Consider the following 19,381-nt stretch of genomic DNA (forward strand, 5'->3'; position numbering starts at 1 on the left):
AAAATTTTGTTTAAGCAATTGTGTTTTAAGATAGGAGCGAATGGGTAACTTTTTTTAGACGGTACACACTCCAATTTCAGGGGGGATAAAACCAAACATGCATGTGACATTAGACATGTCACACAGTGTGTCATAATATCCTTTCACACACAAACTTCATACTTTCTTTCGATTTTATTTCATTTTCAATAGATGTACCAAAATATTGCTTTATTTCTAAAATCGAATTCCCTTGCCTTTCCCTTGTCGGGGTGTGAAAGTTCAGAAAGAGAATTCGGCAATTATCGTGCAAAATGACGGAAGGAGCCGACGGATAATTTATTCAAATCGCCTCGTTCCCGCGTGCACATGTGAAAGTTTGGGGACAGTCCGGACGTTTCGAGTCTGTGGCGCGTCCTTGTTATTTTCTCCAAACCCTGGAGCCATTCTTTGAGGAAAAGGCATGAGTGGCATGCAAAAGTCTGATGTCGGGCCCAGTAAACACAACGGGACGGATACGTACGACGTTTTTGTGGGAGGGCTTCCAGATACAGCCACTGACGTGAGTTCTTGGAAAAAATTCAACATGGCGGCGCCAAACTTTTGGTTTCATTTTTCCTCTTAGCATCTTCGCAGATGTCGGTCACTTGGCGAAGTTGTGTGGTAGTTTTTGAACATGAAGTGCTTACAAATAATGTTTAAAAACTGGTCCTGAGTCTGCTTGATGTTTTAGAGATGTTTTGGACGCGGAAAGTTAAACAGCTGAGCTGAGTGTTGTGGTTTATCTTTGCCACGCGGGCATCACTGACACATGATACTAGCTAGGGATTTTTTCGCGGGAAAGACAGTAGTGGGAAAGAATATGTGAATGATTAACCAGAAACGTTCAACTTACAAGTATCTCTTCGATCAAAATTATGTTCTTTCATAGGACTGGAAAATGTTAAACTTTTCGGAACCAACTACTGTAAATGCATTAAAGTTCGCGGAGATTTAATTTCGCGGTAGCGGGAAAATGGACTTTTCGCGGTGGATTTAATTTCGCGGTAGTACCATGCACTGTAGTCTCTTACTGTTATGGAAAAATTGGTTTTAAATTCGAGGTGAAGCGGCCGCCGCGAAAACCTCGAACATTAATCCACCGCGAAAGTTTCTGCATTTACAGTAATAGGCTTTACTCACTTGTGTCAGAACAAGGAGCTTTTATATCTGATATAAAAGCTCCTTGGTCAGAAGTTATGCAGTGTTGTTAATTGTTACATGATACTGTCATCATAAGTCTTCAAGATATTGTAAATGCATTTGAAGTTCGCAGGGATTTAATTTCGCGGTAGCGGGAAAATTATTGTTCGCGGTGGTTTTACGTTTGCGGTAGCACCATGCTTTGTAGTCTCTTACTGCAGTGGAAAAACGTTTGTGGTGGTTTCAAGTTCACGGTAAATTTGCAACGCAAAAACTGCAAACATAAAACCACCGCAAACATTTCTGCATTTACAGTACTACTGTAGATGTATATGCAGTCAAACCTGTATTAGCGGCCACCTTTGCATACCTGGCCATTGCGGTCACTTTTTGTTGGTCCCTTAGATTTTTGCCATTGACATAACTAAGTATCAAGAAATAGTCTATAGTGGCCACCTGTCCAAGGCAGCCACGACCACATGATTTCTGGTCTCGTACATACAGATTGAGAAACACTAAATTTGCATATTGCGACCATACAGCAGTCGTATGTCACCCTGCGCTGGGTTTTAAATTGTAGTTTGCAAGGCAATTTTCGGTAGATTTGACTTTGGCAGGGACAGTAACACACAGTTGAATTTTGAGACAATCGAGACAATGTTACTTGGTGAGATGTATCAGTGGATACTGCTCAATTGATAGCATTTTCTCCATAGTGGCCACCTGTGCCCACATTTCTTCAGTCCCTTGAGTGGCTGCTATAGACAGGATTGACTGTAACTACGTTTGCTGTTTTCAGTCACTTCTCCAACACAATCTCACCATAGCTACGAATATGTGGTAGCATTTCAATTTTGTTGCACCTTTAATTTAAGAAAAAAAATGATCATAAAGTCTTGATTTTCACCGTTCTCAAATTTTTACTAAAATTTTAGATGCACAATGACAATGGACAACACTATTCATAAATGTATTCCAAAGGCCTTTTTTTTATTTTGTTGTTAGGCCACAGCAAGTAAATTTTCTGGGTGACATCAGCACGCGCATTAATTTTCGCCTGATTTCAGAAAAAAAAACAAGAATTTTTTTGTTCTGCAGGGATGGTCAACATGACGATAAAGTACCAAAATGAGCAAATATGTTGTGTTGTAGCCGCGTGAGTAATAGTTGTACAGTGGAATTCGCTTATTTGGATAGCTCATTTGTCAGCGCATTTTATCCAATAGTCCGAAGTATCCAACAGTCCGAAGTTGGGCCACTTTATAATAGGTCCGAAGGGAGCCGGGAGGGGGGCGAATATAGGATTACTACTACGCAAGACACAAACACTACACACACGATACGGAACTTCATTTACAAAAGACCCACAAAACTTTTTAATCAGACATTTGTTCATCTAGAACAATAGTCTAAGCAGTAGTTAACCGACAGTACTGTTTTGAATGAATGGAACGTCAACTGTTTGAATCTATAACATCATTAAATAGCCAGCAAACTATCGAACAGATTCCAGTTACAAGCTTTACATAATTATATGTTCCGATATTGTACAATTTACGTGCGGTGATAAATCTAATAAAGATTTTTAAGTCGGTGGCTAAATGAACATGTAGAAAAATACGCTTGACTCGCACTGCCGAGAGCATAACTAAATGTACCACAACAAAGACAAACACAACTCCGCTTGTATCGGCCGGAAAAAATCATGTTGATTTCGTAATTTTGAGCAAAATGACGGTACGTATTGGAGAGATAAACTCTTCACCTTCTTATTTACATCTTGTGTCCTCAAATTACGCTGAAATTTCAAACTCGACGCCGTCTTTCGCGGTGGAAGACGGAAAAATCACTTTCAAAACATTTAAAATGGCGTCGAAGCGTGGGTTGAGATATCCCACCATTCAATGCGGCTTATTGCAACATCACAGTTCATTGACCCTGTTGCGTTACGTGTCGCTGTAAAAATCTACGTAGTGCAGCCGAAATCAGCCCAATAATGAGACAGTGGCTATGTAAAACACATTTTTTGTAGGGTAAACCAAGTTTAGACATTGTCTGAAGGCGAAATATGAACTCAAAAGCGTGTTGACATCCACCCGTCATGCCTTACGGCAACCTACCAAAATGGCGCCTGACCAAATGTTCGCGCGCTTCCACAGCGGTATCGGCAAGATTTTTGGTAGAATCTACCTTTCTTTCGGTTCTTTTCATGATTGTATGCCATCATACATACAGTTGTTGGTTAATTTTGGCCTCAGTTTGTAAGTTCTAGCGTATATTTTCCCATTTTTATTCGATATAAGTTGACGTAATCCTATCCAAAAACCCGAAGTTTGAGATGGCGGGTTATCCAAGACCATCCAATTCTGCGATGTTTTAAACAATAGAATGAATGGCAAATGGTTTGGGATTTCGCAATTCTATACAATTACCCGAATTATCCAAATAGGCGTAATACGAATAATTGGAATCCACTGTACTTGTAGAAGTGACACTTGCAAGGTACCCGAGACTGTAGTTGTAGAAATGAAACCTATTGGATAGTTGTAAAAGTGACACCAATATGGAAGCTATGAGTGTGGTTACTTTTACCACACCAGTGCATGTCTTAGATATAGGAATGAATGCCTTGTTGGCTCTGATACCACGTTTTGTCCCTTTATTTCTTTTTACAATAGTCATCACGACTTTATGGTGCCTATTTTTGAAAATACAGTGGAATTCGCTTATTTGGATAGCTCATTTGTCAGCGCATTTTATCCAATAGTCCGAAGTATCCAACAGTCCGAAGTTGGGCCACTAACGCCCCGAAGGGAGCCGGGAGGGGGGCGAATATAGGATTACTACTACGCAAGACACAAACATCCCCCATATGATACGGAACTTCATTTACAAAACTTTTGAATGAGACATTTGTTCATCTAGATCAGGAGTAGTCTAAGCAGTAGTTATTAATAACCTACAGTACTGTTTTGAACGAATGGAACGTCAACTGTTTGAATCTACAACATCACTAAATAGCCAGCAAAAGATCGAACAGATTCCAGTTACAAGCTTTACATAATTATACGTTCCGATATTATACAATTTACGTGCGCTGATAAATCTAATAAAGATCTTAAAGTCGGTGGCTAAATGAACATGTAGAAAAATACGCTTGACTCGCACTGCCGAGAGCATGAACCACAACAAAGGCAAACACAACTCCGCTTGTATGCCGGAAAAAATTATGTTGATTTCGTAATTTTGAGCAAAATGACGGTACGTATTGGAGAGATAAACTCTTCACCTTCTTATTTACATCTTGTGTCCACAAGTTACGCTGAAATTTTAAACTCGACGCCGTCTTGAAATCGCGGTGGAAGACGGAAAATTTTACTTTCAAAACATTTAAAATGGCGTCGTAGTGTGGCTTGAGATATCCCGCCATTCAATGCGGCTGATTGCAACATCACAGTTCATTGACCCTGTTGCGTTACGTGCGTTGTAAAAATCTAGGTAGTGCAGCCGAAATCAGCTCAATAATGAGACAGTGGATATGTAAAAGCACATTTTGTAGGGTAAACCAAGTTAAGACTAGCCTGGAATCCAGCCGTGTTGTGCTTTGGTCGCTCTGCTTCCTGTGCGAACACGTCTGGCATTCGTTACGATTGGAACGATTGGCCCTTACGTCACTAATGAGGAGACTCATGAATATTCATATTTGTTTCTCTTTGCTGATTGGATGACCCCTGAGAGAAGAACACCAATCGCGAGGCGCTATTTCTAGCGTGATCTGTTGTTGTGATACTGAAAAGTTCGCGGGAAAGATAGAAGTAGTGTTCCGTTCGATTACAAACTGTAAACATGGAGCTAACAGCCAATCAGAAATCTCGCAGATAAAATCTGCGAATATTTAAATGCCGATCGTTCGAATGCTAACGAATGCCAGTCGTATTGGCAGGAAGCGTACCTCAGGGGAGCGACCAAAGCACAATACGGCTGGATTCCAGGCTAAGTTAAGACGTTGTCTGAAGGGGAAATATGAACTCAAAAGCGTGTTGACGTTCCCATGACGTTCGCCCATCATGCCTTGCGGCAACCTATCAAAATGGCGCCTAACCAATGTTCGCACGCTACCGCAGCAGCATTGGCAAGATTTTCGGTGGAATCTACCTAACTTACGGTCCTTTTCATGATTAAATGCCTTCGGACATACAGTTGTTGGTTAATTTTGGCCTCATTTTGTAAGTTTTAGCGTATATTTTCCCATTTTATTCGCTATAATTTGACGTAATTCTATCCAAAAACCCGAAGTTTGAGACCGGGGGTTATCCAATTCTGCGAAGCCTTATACAATAGAATGAATGGCAAATGGTTTGGGATTTCGCAATTCTATGCAATTACCCGAATTATCCGAAAAGGCGTAATACGAATAATTGGAATCCACTGTATAGCCATCTTGTTTTTTTCACCCATCTTGTTTTTTTTTTGCCCTATCGCACTATTTTTGCAATCTGCAGAGGATGTCATCCATAAAATTTACTTGCTGTGGCCTTATTGTTTTTCTTCAGAGGCTAGTGAAAACCCGGTTTAATACCTTTGGAGAGATCCACTCAATAGCTGTGTTCAAAGGAAAATACCCGGGCACCAAAGTTGCGTAAGTACTAATTTTGTATGTCTGTCTATCAAACTCAATGTTTTGTTCACAATGCAACGTTGGCAGACATTGCCACTTTTGTCTATTGGACTGGAAGTATAAACCCTTTCATAGAGGCCAGCACGCACGTGCGGCAATAGGAATTTTAGGTAATATGTCTGCCACCTCTGACAGTCATGTTTGGAACCAGTAAGGATTGTGCTTCAAGTCTTGCTGTAATTCAACTGTCCAGATTCGTGCGGTTCTTCAGTAAGCTGGATGCTGACAAGGCCGTCATGGAGACCAATGGGGAGACCTTTGATGGCAAGTTCCTCATGGTGAGTCCACAACAAGGGCGTGCCTGGGGGATCCCTACAGTGTTTTATTCTAACTTAATCTAAGTTCAGTTGAACTACCTGTGCATATGTTTGTTTGTTTGTTGAGATCTCTATTAGTGATACCACAGTACAGCTATTCTTCCTGGAGTATGTGCATATCCATATGCATATTACTATGAATTAAGGAAGACAATTAGTAATTACACAAAATGTTGCTTGATCTCGCTTTGAATTACAGGGATAAAAAAGTTATCCCCATGAATTACAGTAAATAAAAATAAATGTGTTTGCCTGTACCTTATGGAAGTGGGGCATCTAGGGCTGCACCAGTTATACTAGTATTAACATCTCATTAGAAGAGGACTGCTTTATCTTTTATCTCAAACATAATTCAATTTGAATATTTTAATGTTTTTTTGCTACAGGTGAGGCGCACTCAAGTTCGTGAACAGTCGTAAGTGAAGCTTTATATGATTTTGTAGCAAAAAAACTATTTAGACAATGGATTGTGTATTAGGGCAATCAACAATCACAATTTTTCTTCACTCGCACAGTTTATTGTATTGCTAGAAAAAAGGCTATCAGTAGTCAAGTTTTAGTCATTCTGGTTGTAATCATATTTGTAATCATGCTGATTGTAGTCATATTTGTACGTGGAATTTTCTGTCAACATTTGTCACAAAACAAACAATCAGGGATGGCAGACTTCACACACACCCCCCCCCCCCCTTAACAGTATCAACCCCCTGGCAGAACAGTGTCACAGTTTCTGTACCGCAGAAAGACAGACACACCAAAAAACTACTGGGATGAAGTAGAACTAGTAGTTGTTACTTCTGTCCATATAACAGATCAGAGGAGAATAACAACAAGCCGTCCTCGGGAAGAGGGAACTGGAACAAGGAGCACCACCTGAGGAACGCCACAAATGGGTCTTCTGCTGTAGCACCAGGGGTGAGGTTTCAACTTTCTATTCTTCCATATGAGAGATCCTCTAGTTTATTTTTTAGTGTACAGTTCAGATATCCATGTGTTTAAGGATATCCTTGAAAAAACCCTGATACTAGTGATTTTACCTGTGAAAATGGAGTTATTGTTTTTGGTTATGGTGTGTTTCTTCGTTTGTCTTACTCTTGGTTTGTGTCTTTAGCTATGTTCTTTTATAAATTTCAATATTTTCTTAATGCAGATAGAATTTTGAGAGTTAACATTACAATGAGTCACATTGGCGGTCTTATATTGGAGCCAGAAAAATGATTAAACATTGATACTGTGTTTTGTTTTTCACATAGATGGAGGAGAGGCAGGTGTTTGTGACACAGGTGGATGATGTTTGCACCTTCTGGGGCCAGAACATGAAGGTTGGAGAGAAGATAGTGCAGTTCTCTGAGGAGCTGCAAAATGTCTGTCCCAAAGGGCTGCCTCTCACTTCTGCACCCAAGCCCCGGCAGGTAGGAGACATACCACTTCATAAGTATGAGGGAATCTGAGGCATGAAACTTCTATATCATATTGCTATGAAACCATCTTGAGAATCTAACCTTCATAAACGCATCTTGAGAATTGTATTAATAGGGGTGACGTGGTGTGCTTGCCCAAATCCTTTTATATCTGTTTAGCCAGTGTTGCCAGCATTCACTCTCACTATCCAATTTAGCGTCCGTTCCCTGTCTTGCAAGGGTTGGACGTTTTGTCAAGTCGTTTCGGTCTGATAGCTGCTCTCCATCCGCCTCTGTCAAGGAGGTTGGCTTTTTGCAAGTCCAGCAAAACACACTAATGTCTAATATCTTTATAGCTGGTATAACTGCCATTCAGTGTAACACACCAGCTGATGTAGAGACATGTATAACTTCCTCTGGGCTTTGGAATTACATTAACACACCAGCATCTATATAGCTGGCATTACCACCCATCGGTGTAACACACTGGCTTCTGTATCTGTGTCTGTATAGCCGGTATAACCACCCATGGATGCAATGTAACCGCTTCTGTATCTTAGTATTTAGCTGGTATAACCTGCCCTCAGTATAATACACCATTTTTACAACCACAGTGGCACGACAACACTGAACAACCTTACACTTAACCTTTGCTTTAAACAAGCTTGCAGTTAGATGTACAATCTGGTATCTTGGGGCATCACAGGCTCATGCCTCAATCCAGTCACAGATTTATCAATGAGAACAAGTCAAGGTAGCATATTTTATAATTCATCTCTGGTCATGAAAAATATTTTCATTTCCTATCCAGCTGTATGGAGCCAAGTTTGCAGAAGACGAGCAGTGGTACAGGTGCAGGGTCATCAACATGGTATCGGATGATCAGGTTAGTTGTACATACCCATACTACTGGAAACCCTTAAATAGTTTCACTGGCTTGTTTTTTGTGATGTCCTACTACTGCGAAATAATGACGCAGCAAATGCATGTAGTAATATTGTTTTTTCAGCAAGCTGAAAGCACAGCAAATACCTCCTCCTTCTACTCCTACCACGAAATTATGTCCCTGTAAAAAAAAAAGAAATTTACAGTATGATTTTACAGATATTACCACTTTCTTTCAAGCAAACTGTTTACACCTTGGCTAAATTCACGGATGCAGTAGAACACAGTCTGCAACATGAGAGATACAGTACTTGACAATTTTGGATGTGGATAACAAATGTATGTGTAAAGTTGGCGGTACAACGTATGAGGTAACTTGGGTGTTAGCCACAAGTATCTCAAATCTCTGGACTCTGAAACCCAACACACTTACTGAAAAGTAAGAGTAAAGGTGACCAAAGCTGCTTGTTAGAATATTTAAGCCATTGGGAAGCTGCAGCGAGCTTATAAATTGTCAAATGGGGTTGACCAGAAACAGCATTTTCATCCTTCTTATGCTAGTCTTTAACTCCTACCCTTCCAAGAAGTATGTATGCAGGTTGATGAACTGTTATCATTGTTGTGCAGGCTCTGGTGCAGTATGTGGATTATGGTAACACTGAGACAATACAGTGGAGGGAGATTCACCAGCTTCCACTGGACTTTGCCACGTTACCCCCGTATGCTGAGCGCTACCGGCTCACGGGAATGGTACCTGCTGCTCAGGATCAGGAACAGGTAGGGATGGGTGGTCTCAGTTCACTGGGGATTATCATAGCATTGTGAAGATTGTGAAATCTACTTGTGAGTGTGTGTTATGCATGTGTGAGTGAATATGTGTGTATGTGTGTATGTGAAGTGCTTGTGTGTGTGTTATGCATGTGTGTGTGGGTGTGTTCCTCAATGCTGCTATTTTTGTTGGGGACTGGAACAGTTAGAATATAGCACAGATAAGGGCATAAAGTCTGCTATCTCTGATAATCTGATTTTCTATGTGATGGTAGTAAAGGGTACATATTGACTTGTGACTTTTCCCACGCCTTGCAGGGCGTTGAGTTCCTTAAGAAGTTGATAGAGAACCAGGCTGTCCAGGTGAAGGTCCGTGCCACACCTGATGACGGGCCTATAGATGCTGATGTCACAGTGGGCGGGGTGGATGTCGGCCAATCCCTGGTGGAGAAAGGGTTCATAGTGCAGCGACCTGTGAAGCGGTCGCCTGTTCAACCCACGCCTCGCACTGCAGAAATGGTGGACAGGTACATGCTAAATGTTTTCTTTTCATCCCTTGAATCAGGCATATTATACATGTCGCACAGGGCGTATAAGACCAAACTAGTACTTTTGATCCACTCACACCGGGATGGACCCCTATGTTAATACTAATAGGTCTCTATCCCTCCTTACTCAGGAAATCAAACTCAGACACACGCATTCATAGAATGGCATATGTATTCATAATGAGCCTCAGCATCTAGACCGACTTCCTGTGCCCCAGAGGGCTCAGTCCGCATGCGTTGGACTGTTAGCGAGTGATCTAAAGTATTCTATGTAATCTAACACCCCATTCTTGTTTACAAGTGTGGTGGGTTCTTTTAACATGCTACAGTTGTGGCTTTCCCTAAACAAGGGTCTTCGGATTTATATCACATCTGAGAGGATTACCCTAGTTGAAGCTAGTGCTCATTTTCACCTGAATGAAGCACTTTGTGGCAAGTGCATTTCCCAACGGTAGACCACTTTGATCTGCCGGGGATTGGAACCCAGAACCTTAAGATTGTGAGTCAACAACTTGATATCGTATGTAACTCTACTTCAGGTCAATGGGAGACAACCGGGATGGGCAACGACTGGACCAAGTAGAGTCTCTCAAAGGAAAACTTGCGGACATGGAGAACTGTATCAAGGTGTTCATTCAAGAGAAGCACACTCTTCAGGATCAGATGAATGTGAGCTTTTCTGTTTGTGTTCAAAAGCCTTTAGGAATTAGAATTTTGTGTACAGGGTTATGGAATGGCAAGAGAAGCAGATGAATGTATGATGATTTCACTGACTAATTTTTTAATACTAAATATAATCTATTTAAGAGGTTTATGAAGTCTAATTAAGTGTAAAGACATGAAGAATTTGTGGTAGAAACAATAGCAGCAAGACAAGGAAATGCTAGTTCCTATCTGCAAAGGTGATGACTTTGAAATGGAGAAGTGCAAATGCTGCAAACTTAGATATACTGCCAACATTTAAAGATGTACAGTTCCGCAGCCTTTGGAGAGTATTACAATGATTAACAATACTGGTGTGATTCTTGCCTGATTAAATCTCACTTATAGCAGTCCACCCAACATCTGGCCGGCCTCCTAGAAGAGAGCCCAGTTACAGCCCCAACAGTTTGCAGTTGTGTGATACATACTTGATTTTCCCTAATACAGAAACAACACAACATTCTGGAGCTCCAAGCACTGGAAATCCAGGAGAAACAGAAGAAACTGGATGATGTGCAGAAGATGGTTCAGGAGAAAGACATGGCCCTGCAGCAGCTGAGGGCAGAGATCCAGGAGAAGGACAAGCTGATAGACAACAGCATCTCACACCAGATTCAGGCAGTGGGAGTTCAGGTGACGAAAGTCAAGCTGAGCAGGTGAGGAGTGCTTAGTTCGAAGCTCATTGATTTTATTTGGGTCTTGTATGCATCATCAGCAGTAAGTTAGTTACATTACAGTTCTTCCAGGACTGCCTCAAGGACCTGCCTCTCTGTCCCATTACACAAGTTTGCCTGTTAGGGCAGACAATAGGTATATAGTAGGCCACTACAACAGTGGACCTGTCTACCAGCAGGGCTTAAAGTACCCACAACATGCAGTTTGCCTTCTATTTTCAAGATTTATATGTAAAAATATTCTACTAACTTACATGACTTTGTATAATAAAAAAATCTTGTTTGCACTGCTAAGTCTCGTTCTCTACAGCACAGCAGCTCAATGCTTGTGTTTTGCTCAGCTGGAAGTTGATTTAACATTAGATGTAGAAGTTCATTAGAGGCTAATTAGAGGAAGCAGTATGTATCATTTTTCAAGTCTTTGATATGATCCTGTAGGGCTTTAAACCCTAGCCATTCAAATACATGATGAACAATCAATCAAACCCTAGGCCATTACACTGATAACAGGCACTCTCAGAAACCGTGGGATGAACTTAAAAAGGTTGCATTATAGCTTGAGGGGGTTAAGTTTGCCATCTGTTGTTCTAGAAAGGAAATGCCGGTGGAACAGGAGGTCCCCGATCCCATCCAAAAGGCCATCGCCATGGTTACAGACAAAAAACAGCGCGTCGGCGCTGCGGACATCCAGTCTGTGCTGAAGGTGTCGGCAGCCCTGGGGACTCTGAAGAACCTGCAGGAACAGATCACTGCCTGGGGGGAGAAGGTTGGTGCTGAAAGTCTTCTGCAAAGGGAAGCCCAGTATATTTTTAATTGATCATCATTAGACAACTTTCAAGGAAAAGTTGCTCAAAAATGATGTTTGGAGTTGCACAATGTATTTAGGCCCATGGTACATGTACATCAGAAATTTGTGACTCTCTGAAATGCATCTTGCCTCTCTTAGAAGGTCAAATGTCAGATGGCTTTATCTTGATTTTGCAGACAGTAAATGAGTAATGATATACAGTTAAAGAAAGGAAGCAAATAAGATGATACATTGAGAAGGCAGCACAGTATGATGTGTACGTACATTGATGAGCTCCATCTTGAAATAAGACTTTTTTCAATTATTACGCAGGACGATACTCTTACCAGGCTGATAGCTGAGAGGAACGATGCCCGCCGGGATGCCCAGACTGCGATAACAGAGTGTGTTGAGGAGATGCAGAACCTGCCGCTGGAGTCTCGCCTGTGTTCCCTTCAGGACACTGTCTCCAGTATTGAGGAGACGTACAAGAAGTACGTGTCATCCGACGGCACGATTGGAGGCAAGGCCAGCACCGAGACCTTTCAGACCTTCATCGAGTGGCGTGTAAGTTTGTCACAGTGCAAACGTGTAACTTAAGCTTTCAATGCAGCAAACATTAGTACACAGGAAAAAGAAATTAAATTCTGTATTTGGTCATACCAGTTCATCTTTTTGGTTTTCCTACAGTTTCAATTAAAAATTCAGATACCAGGAGGAAAACATGAGAGCAATACTGTGCAGTCTGTATTTCTGTCCTGACAAAGATGCCATCTCTGCTGTCAGAATCTGTTTCCAAGTTGACATTTCAATTTAGCATTCTTTTTTTCTTAAAACAGAAAAACTTAATCAGTGTCGCCTTACATCAGATATCAATGAAGGATTGCTACATTTTTCCAAATTATGTATGGCTGTTTGTTTTGTTACTAGTCACTTGCACTTCCACAATGCTAGGTGTCCTTACTGCATGGAACCAAAATGTACAAACAACTTTTCCTCTATCCTCCAGGGTCTACCTATGGCCTACAGAGTATCAAAACTGGTAAGCCTGCCTGCAGGTGCCCCTTTGGACTAAACATCACCATAGTTTCAAACTATTGTACACCGATGAGGAAAGCTAAAGTCTTCAAGTCTAGCCCAGTCTAGTGATACAATGTCCTGTCAGGCATAACTGATAGCAGGTCTTACATTTTTGTACTTGAGTTGAGTTGATGTGTTTTTTTTTAAATATTTCTCAATCCAGAGCCAGAAAGCCCAGAGTCTCCAGTCTCTGCGCCGAGCAACAGACCAACATTGTAAGGAAGTGTGCCACGAGTTGAAGGCAGTTGTGCAGGTAAACAGATTTTCCACTTAAAACAGACAGATGATAATTATCTCCAGACAGATGTTGGGGTGGAAGATCACAACAGTTGCTGACTGACTGCCTCTTTGTTAGAGCTGTGTTGTGTGTCATAGCTGTGTCATTTTTTCATTCCTCTTTCAGATCTGTCCTTGTATTTCATTATTGTGTGTCAAGGGATAATGAAGGTTGTAACCACTCATCCCTCTCCCTCCATTTAATTTTACTTAAAACCAAAGCACCTCACCATATCTTCCTGTCTAGCAGTGTAGTACTTCTATGGAACTGTAATTTCTGATTAATTTTATCCAGCCAGGACAGCCCTTGTTCTAAATGATTTTATGCAGTTTTGTATTGGTGTTAGTGATATGGAAGAAATAGCCATTGTAACATAAGGGAAAAAGTAATGCTTAAGCCTAGTTAAAATACCGAGGTGTAAACATGCATGTAAAGGGGACCTGATTTGTTGGGTCTGTTTTGTCACTTATTTGATTGCAACAGAATTGAGCAGAACATTCTACGATGTTTCCATCGCCCAGATGTCAGATGGAAAATGTTGTGTCCTTTGCCAGCTGTCGACCCCCCAAAGGAAGGCTAGGGTTGGCAGGTTTTTGCTAGGGTTGGTTGGGTTATTTGAAACACATCATTAAACACACCTTTTCCTATGTGGACCTGCTCAGTCCCTTACTAGCCTCCTGACGGGAGAGCCAGGGAATGACGTGGACACAGACAGCCCTGGGAACAGCCTGTCTGAGCTCCTGTCAGACTTTAGCCATGTCATGGAGCAGGAGCTGACTGATTCCAGGGTGGAGGAGGGAGCAGACGTCAAGCTCATGACTAAAGTGGTGAACATGCTGCTCAACGACCTGAGGGGGGAGATAGCAGACATCCACAAACTACAGGTACTACTTAGTTCTTACTGCCGACAGTGTTATGACTTGTGAGGGGAGATAGCAGACATCCACAGACTACAGGTACTACTTACTTCTTACTGCCGACAGTGGGGGGGGGAGGGAGATGTGCTGGGTGAAAATAAAGCGTAGCAGGCTTTTTACAGCGTCATATTTCCAGCCCACAGCATAACTGGCCGCTATGCTGAAAAGGCCTGGCGAGAACACTGGACCACGACCGCCTGTCACCTTCCTCATAGCAATAATGACTGGTAGTACTTCACACTGCAGATAGGTGTCTCTGCTGCAGTGTGAAGAATGCAGTCTCAGACGTGACAGAGTTTGTGTACCCCTCGTTAGTCAGTGTCTGTTTCATCAAAGGGCTATTTAGTATATTTGGGTTCAGAATGAAGTTTTTGTTTTCCAAGATGCAGAGAGTTAGTCTAACAATGCTGCTATTTTATTTGTTGTTCAAGGGTCTTCTTGCAAGGAATCTGAAGTGCAAGGAAGACATGTCACGCTGGATCACCAACCAGCCAGACTTGGAACCCTTAAGGCTGGTAAAGAAGGAAATAAGGGCGCTGAAATCTGAGATACGTCACAAGATGGCTGACAAACAGGATCTGGAGGAAGAGGTGAAAAGAATGACTGTTGACAACGTAGGAATCTAGAAAGGCAAAACACAGAATGTTTTGCTCGTAGCCTTTTGTCAAGCTACTCAAACACAATACTATACCTCGTCCATTACTGCATTAGCCTTGCCCTTTACAAGTCAATATGCATGTAACAAGGAGGGGCATTTTAGAAGATACACCACGAGCAGTTTTTCCTATATGCAGTACCATTGTTACATTTCTCTTCATGTGTTTGTAATGTGAATTGTATGGAATATAGGAAGATTAGTGTTACACATACATTTGTTTTGAAAGGTTAGAACTTATTAATGTCATTAAACTCATAGATATCCACATTAAGGTGAAGTTTCCTCCCTGCCACCTGTAGGGCTGCACAGGTGCGCAGCTGCAGCAGGTGGAAAGCCAGCTGTTGGACCTGAGAGCAAAGATCCAGGATGCCTTCATCAGGGAGCATCAGCTGATGGAGGCAGCAGCTACACACGCGGGCTCCCACTTCCCAGAACTACCTCTGATGTATCCCGAGCTCAACCTGGCACCCTTCATGGTTAGGTTTAGGCCTTGGTCTCAATTCCGAACCTGGGGCCTAGCCGGGTAGCTTTCGGAAACAAAAATATGATAAGAAAGGCAACAAAATAACAAAATTAGACTGGAGCATAACTTGTGTATATTCCTTGGTAAATACTTTAATTTTTCATTTTCGCAAACATCCCAGCTGGGCCCGATTTCAGAAATGGGACCTAAGCCTTAGTTTTATCAGCCATTTTGTGCCGTATTGTAACAGTTGCTTTAAGCAAAGGCAGTGACATATTCTTTCTGCTTGCTTGTACACATGAATGTGGGTGCATGTTTTGTCTGTTCATGTTCTGTCTGTATGTTTTGTTTGTGATTGGACACCATCAGTGTGTGGGTACGAGGGGCGTGCAATTAGTAATGGTCCTGACCCATTTCCCATAGCAGGAGATTAATGAAACTTGGCACAGTTATTAGTCTTTCTCTTCATAGGAATCACCCAGAGTTATGCATTTCTCCCATCGTTTGATGCAGCTCTGGACACCGATTTTGTAGGACACCCCAGGTTGGTCCTCCAACTGATGCCTCATCAATGGCACAAGAGGGACGACCAGGTCTGGGAGCTGTTTCCACAGACTTCCAGCCACGTTTGAATTCAGGATGCCAGCGTTTTACAAGGTCATATGATGGGGCATCATCACCATAAGTTTCATTTATTTCATCAAAAGTCTTCTTTGGTGTGCGTCCTTTCAAATACAAAAACCGGATCACTGCGCGACACTCAACTGGTTCCATTTCACACCTGGTCCTTTTCGCACAGTGCTGTCTCCAGGACCCGTCCCTCCGTCCCTGGACGGAAATTTACTCGTCGGGACGGAAAAAAAATTCACCCATTCCGTCCCAAAAATCTTAATTTCATGACATGAAAATGCAGTTTTGTAAGCTCAAAAATGCAGGTTCAATAGCTAAAATAAGCTTCCGACTTCAAATTTAATCGACTTTTGCCTTTTCTTCCACCACGCCTCCACTTTCCAAGCCGCGATATAAACATCGCCTCACACAGCCCCGACATACGGAGATGTGTGGAGATCAGAGATCGGCAAAGCGTGCTATTCGCGTGGTGCAAAAAACTGTTAACAGACGGCAAACACCATATGCTCACCGTCTACATCTACGATGTGACAAAGCCAAGGCTAATTCTTGCGAAATGTATCCTCAAAGGCACGTTTGAGCTTGGATTTGGGACCGAGTTCGCAGCGCCGTGTTCGTAAAGTTCCGCGCTTCTTCGTGATTGACATGATTGGTGTTACCGCTTTGTCCGCGCCGCTGCTGGCTGTGATTGGTGGGGTGTTGATTTGATTTGTCGCAGGCGCTACTTCAAAAGGCTGCCGCCGAAGCTGCTACCATGGTAACAACACGTCAAGCCGCATTTTCCAACTCGCTGCAGCTTACATACATACTTTTCGGCGGCAAGTAACGCTGTTTTCACGGAGAAATGTCGGGAATCGAACTTGTATTTTTTTTCCGACCTTCCGCTAAAATTATATGGAAGTAGCCCGCCAAAACTGTAAGTAGGAGACTACTGTCACTGTTTATTTTGACGGTTGACTGCCGACCCCATCGACATGCCCCCGCGTACGTTGCCCCTTACGGAAAGTCTAGCCGTGAAAACTATTTTTGTTCTGCGTAGTTTGGGTTGAGTTTTGGATTTCGGATTGACATTTATTTCATATCAGAAAATAACTATCGGGAGACTTTCTTATAATAATATTCTTAGTTTTATTACCCAGCGCTGTGAACATGATCGCTGTTGGCAATTTTTCTCCGATCTTTAATTTTGCAAATCTGTACCCTTTTGACGGTACTAGACGATGAGCAGTAGGTGATGTATTGTATACTTCCTTTTATTTGATACGATCTTACAATCTTACAAGCTGAAATGCGTCAATGGCCCTCGTCAAATAATGCCAACACCCGCGGCGTTATCCAGCCCCCGAACTATCCACAAATCATCAACATATACGTGAAAATGACGACGAACAAGTACCATGGTAAATTTCAGAGTGTAAACGTAACACTGCTTAACGAACAAAATATTTCGTCAGCGAAATGCCGACCAAGGGGCGGGCAGTCGGAACAAAGCCTTTTGTTTCGAGATCGTGTGGTGTCGGTAGTCCTACTTTGCGGAATGAAATTTTGCCTCTGAAAATACGTGAAATAGCGTTTTAAAGGGTTTGAATTTTAAAATTTTCCCGGGGGAGCATGCCCCCGGACCCCCCTAGTTTGGCGAGCGCCTGCGGCGCTCGCGTCGGGCCTTCGGCCCGATCATCCCCCCCAACAATATTAGGGACGGAAAGAAATTTCAAGCTGGAGACAGCACTGTTTTCGCACCTGACTAAGTTCAAACACCAGTAAATCAGAATCCACAATTAGTTCAGAGCTGTCTTTTGCAACATAACCCATAGAGATATGAATTATTACACATACAAAATTTCATTTAGATCAGACAACTGGAAGTGGGTCAGGACCATTACTTATTGCACGCCCCTCGTATAAGGGGATGGGTTGACCATCTTCATATTGCCTTATGTCAGTCAACATGTTTGTATTATTTTGGTATCATTTATCATGCCTTTGTTGTCACTCTCCATGTGCAAAATATGTGCATATATTTCAAAGCCATGAAATGTTGTGTTACAGGAGAATAATGGCCTTGTGAAGGTGGGATGGGAGCTAGATCACTACAACATGTCCTCAGTCCCCCTAGCGCTCACTAGAGGTAGTGCAGCTGCCATTTTGACCACCTTCAACAACAACCCAGTTGTGGTCAAGGAGTACATAATCGAGGGAGGGGAGGGGAGTGAGAGATCTAAGAAGGCCATCTTGGCTAGAGCAAAGGAGTTCCACAGCTTCAAGCACCCCAGCCTCATATCTGTGGAGGCCATCTTCTTCAGCAAGGTACATGTACAACAACTATGGGGGTCCTTCTAAAAGTGATACCATTGGTTTTATAACAAGCTTAGGCCATACCAATTTAATTTGTTGGTTCTCGGATTTTTTCAGAAAAAAGTTGGAGCGACAGGGCGAAAAAAAAAAAAAAAACCTGAAACAAGTCTGGATTCAGGTCCAGAGTTTCAGGTTGGTAATTCCAGACCTGAAACCATGGTATATGTGTGGCAGAATACTTATCCAGTTACAATTACATGAAAAATTTGCATGTAAGCATACATTTTATATTTAATTTCAACAATACAAATGCAAAATAATGTGCAGTATTACAGAAGTACACACAGTAATAAAGCTTAACAGTTGTAATAAATCATCATAGTAAATCATTAACAACATTAAAAAACTTTTAAAAAGGTTGAAAAACTTTTTCAGCATAGTATAATGTCTAATGTATGTTAGCAACAAGAAAATGACTTCATTTCACCCAAAAAATAAGAGTGCCTGAAACATCTGATTCATTGTTCTCTTTGTGAAAGCTGCAGTTTAAGCAAAAAACGCTAGAGGCGTGCTCATTTGCATGAAATTGCATCTCATTTACATACTTGTGACTGGCTACATGGCGGCCATTTTGGTTTGCCGAATCGTCATTTTTCAGCACAAATTTCACGATCTATTGGTGGTTTTCGATGATTTACAACACAAAGGAAAACATAAGCAGGTGATAGTTGTTTTTGCATGTCCAGTACTTGTTTCAGAAGTTTTGTTTAACTGAGCCGAAGTTTGTCCAGCAACTTGTAGGTACCAGGTAACGGGGCCATGTAACTCTCACGAACATGCAAATGAGTTCTCATGAACATGCAAATAACCTCATGGATTTTTTTTTTTTTTTTAAATTGGGAAAAATAGAAGCGGCGATTCCGAGAACCAACAAATTAAATTGGTATGGCCTTAGTTTTTCAAAAAAAGAGATGAAATTTGACACAGAGATAAAGGCATATATCTTCTTGAGACCAAAATATCTCCATTTGTTGTTTAGATTATTATGACTGACTGAGTTGATTTTAAATTGATCACACCCTTCGGAAGTCTGTCGGTGGCAAAGAGCAGCACAAAAAATTGACGTGCAATTGAAATATTC

General features: G+C 41.8%; 1 protein-coding gene across 2 annotated transcripts in view; it reads left to right on the forward strand.

The window, feature by feature from the left end:
- The first annotated feature begins 319 nt into the window (after window positions 1-319).
- The window catches only part of LOC118411093 (serine/threonine-protein kinase 31-like), a 27,374-nt gene continuing 8,312 nt past the window's right edge, over window positions 320-19,381 (forward strand). Inside the window, exons 1-19 of one of the 2 annotated variants that reach the window (XM_035813126.1) lie at window positions 320-541; window positions 5,715-5,800; window positions 6,033-6,117; window positions 6,543-6,571; window positions 6,969-7,071; window positions 7,410-7,568; window positions 8,368-8,442; window positions 9,069-9,218; window positions 9,528-9,736; window positions 10,297-10,426; window positions 10,907-11,115; window positions 11,725-11,899; window positions 12,254-12,487; window positions 12,930-12,962; window positions 13,164-13,253; window positions 13,940-14,161; window positions 14,626-14,784; window positions 15,152-15,328; window positions 17,995-18,252. In XM_035813126.1, the coding sequence (XP_035669019.1) occupies window positions 443-541; window positions 5,715-5,800; window positions 6,033-6,117; window positions 6,543-6,571; window positions 6,969-7,071; window positions 7,410-7,568; window positions 8,368-8,442; window positions 9,069-9,218; window positions 9,528-9,736; window positions 10,297-10,426; window positions 10,907-11,115; window positions 11,725-11,899; window positions 12,254-12,487; window positions 12,930-12,962; window positions 13,164-13,253; window positions 13,940-14,161; window positions 14,626-14,784; window positions 15,152-15,328; window positions 17,995-18,252 (2,682 nt within the window). In that variant the 5' untranslated portion in view covers window positions 320-442. The remainder of the gene's footprint in view (window positions 542-5,714; window positions 5,801-6,032; window positions 6,118-6,542; window positions 6,572-6,968; window positions 7,072-7,409; window positions 7,569-8,367; window positions 8,443-9,068; window positions 9,219-9,527; window positions 9,737-10,296; window positions 10,427-10,906; window positions 11,116-11,724; window positions 11,900-12,253; window positions 12,488-12,929; window positions 12,963-13,163; window positions 13,254-13,939; window positions 14,162-14,625; window positions 14,785-15,151; window positions 15,329-17,994; window positions 18,253-19,381) is intronic. The other variant, XM_035813127.1, reaches the window with a different exon arrangement.

The sequence above is a fragment of the Branchiostoma floridae genome, chromosome 3, assembly GCF_000003815.2.
Source record: "Branchiostoma floridae strain S238N-H82 chromosome 3, Bfl_VNyyK, whole genome shotgun sequence".
NCBI lineage: Eukaryota > Metazoa > Chordata > Leptocardii > Amphioxiformes > Branchiostomatidae > Branchiostoma > Branchiostoma floridae.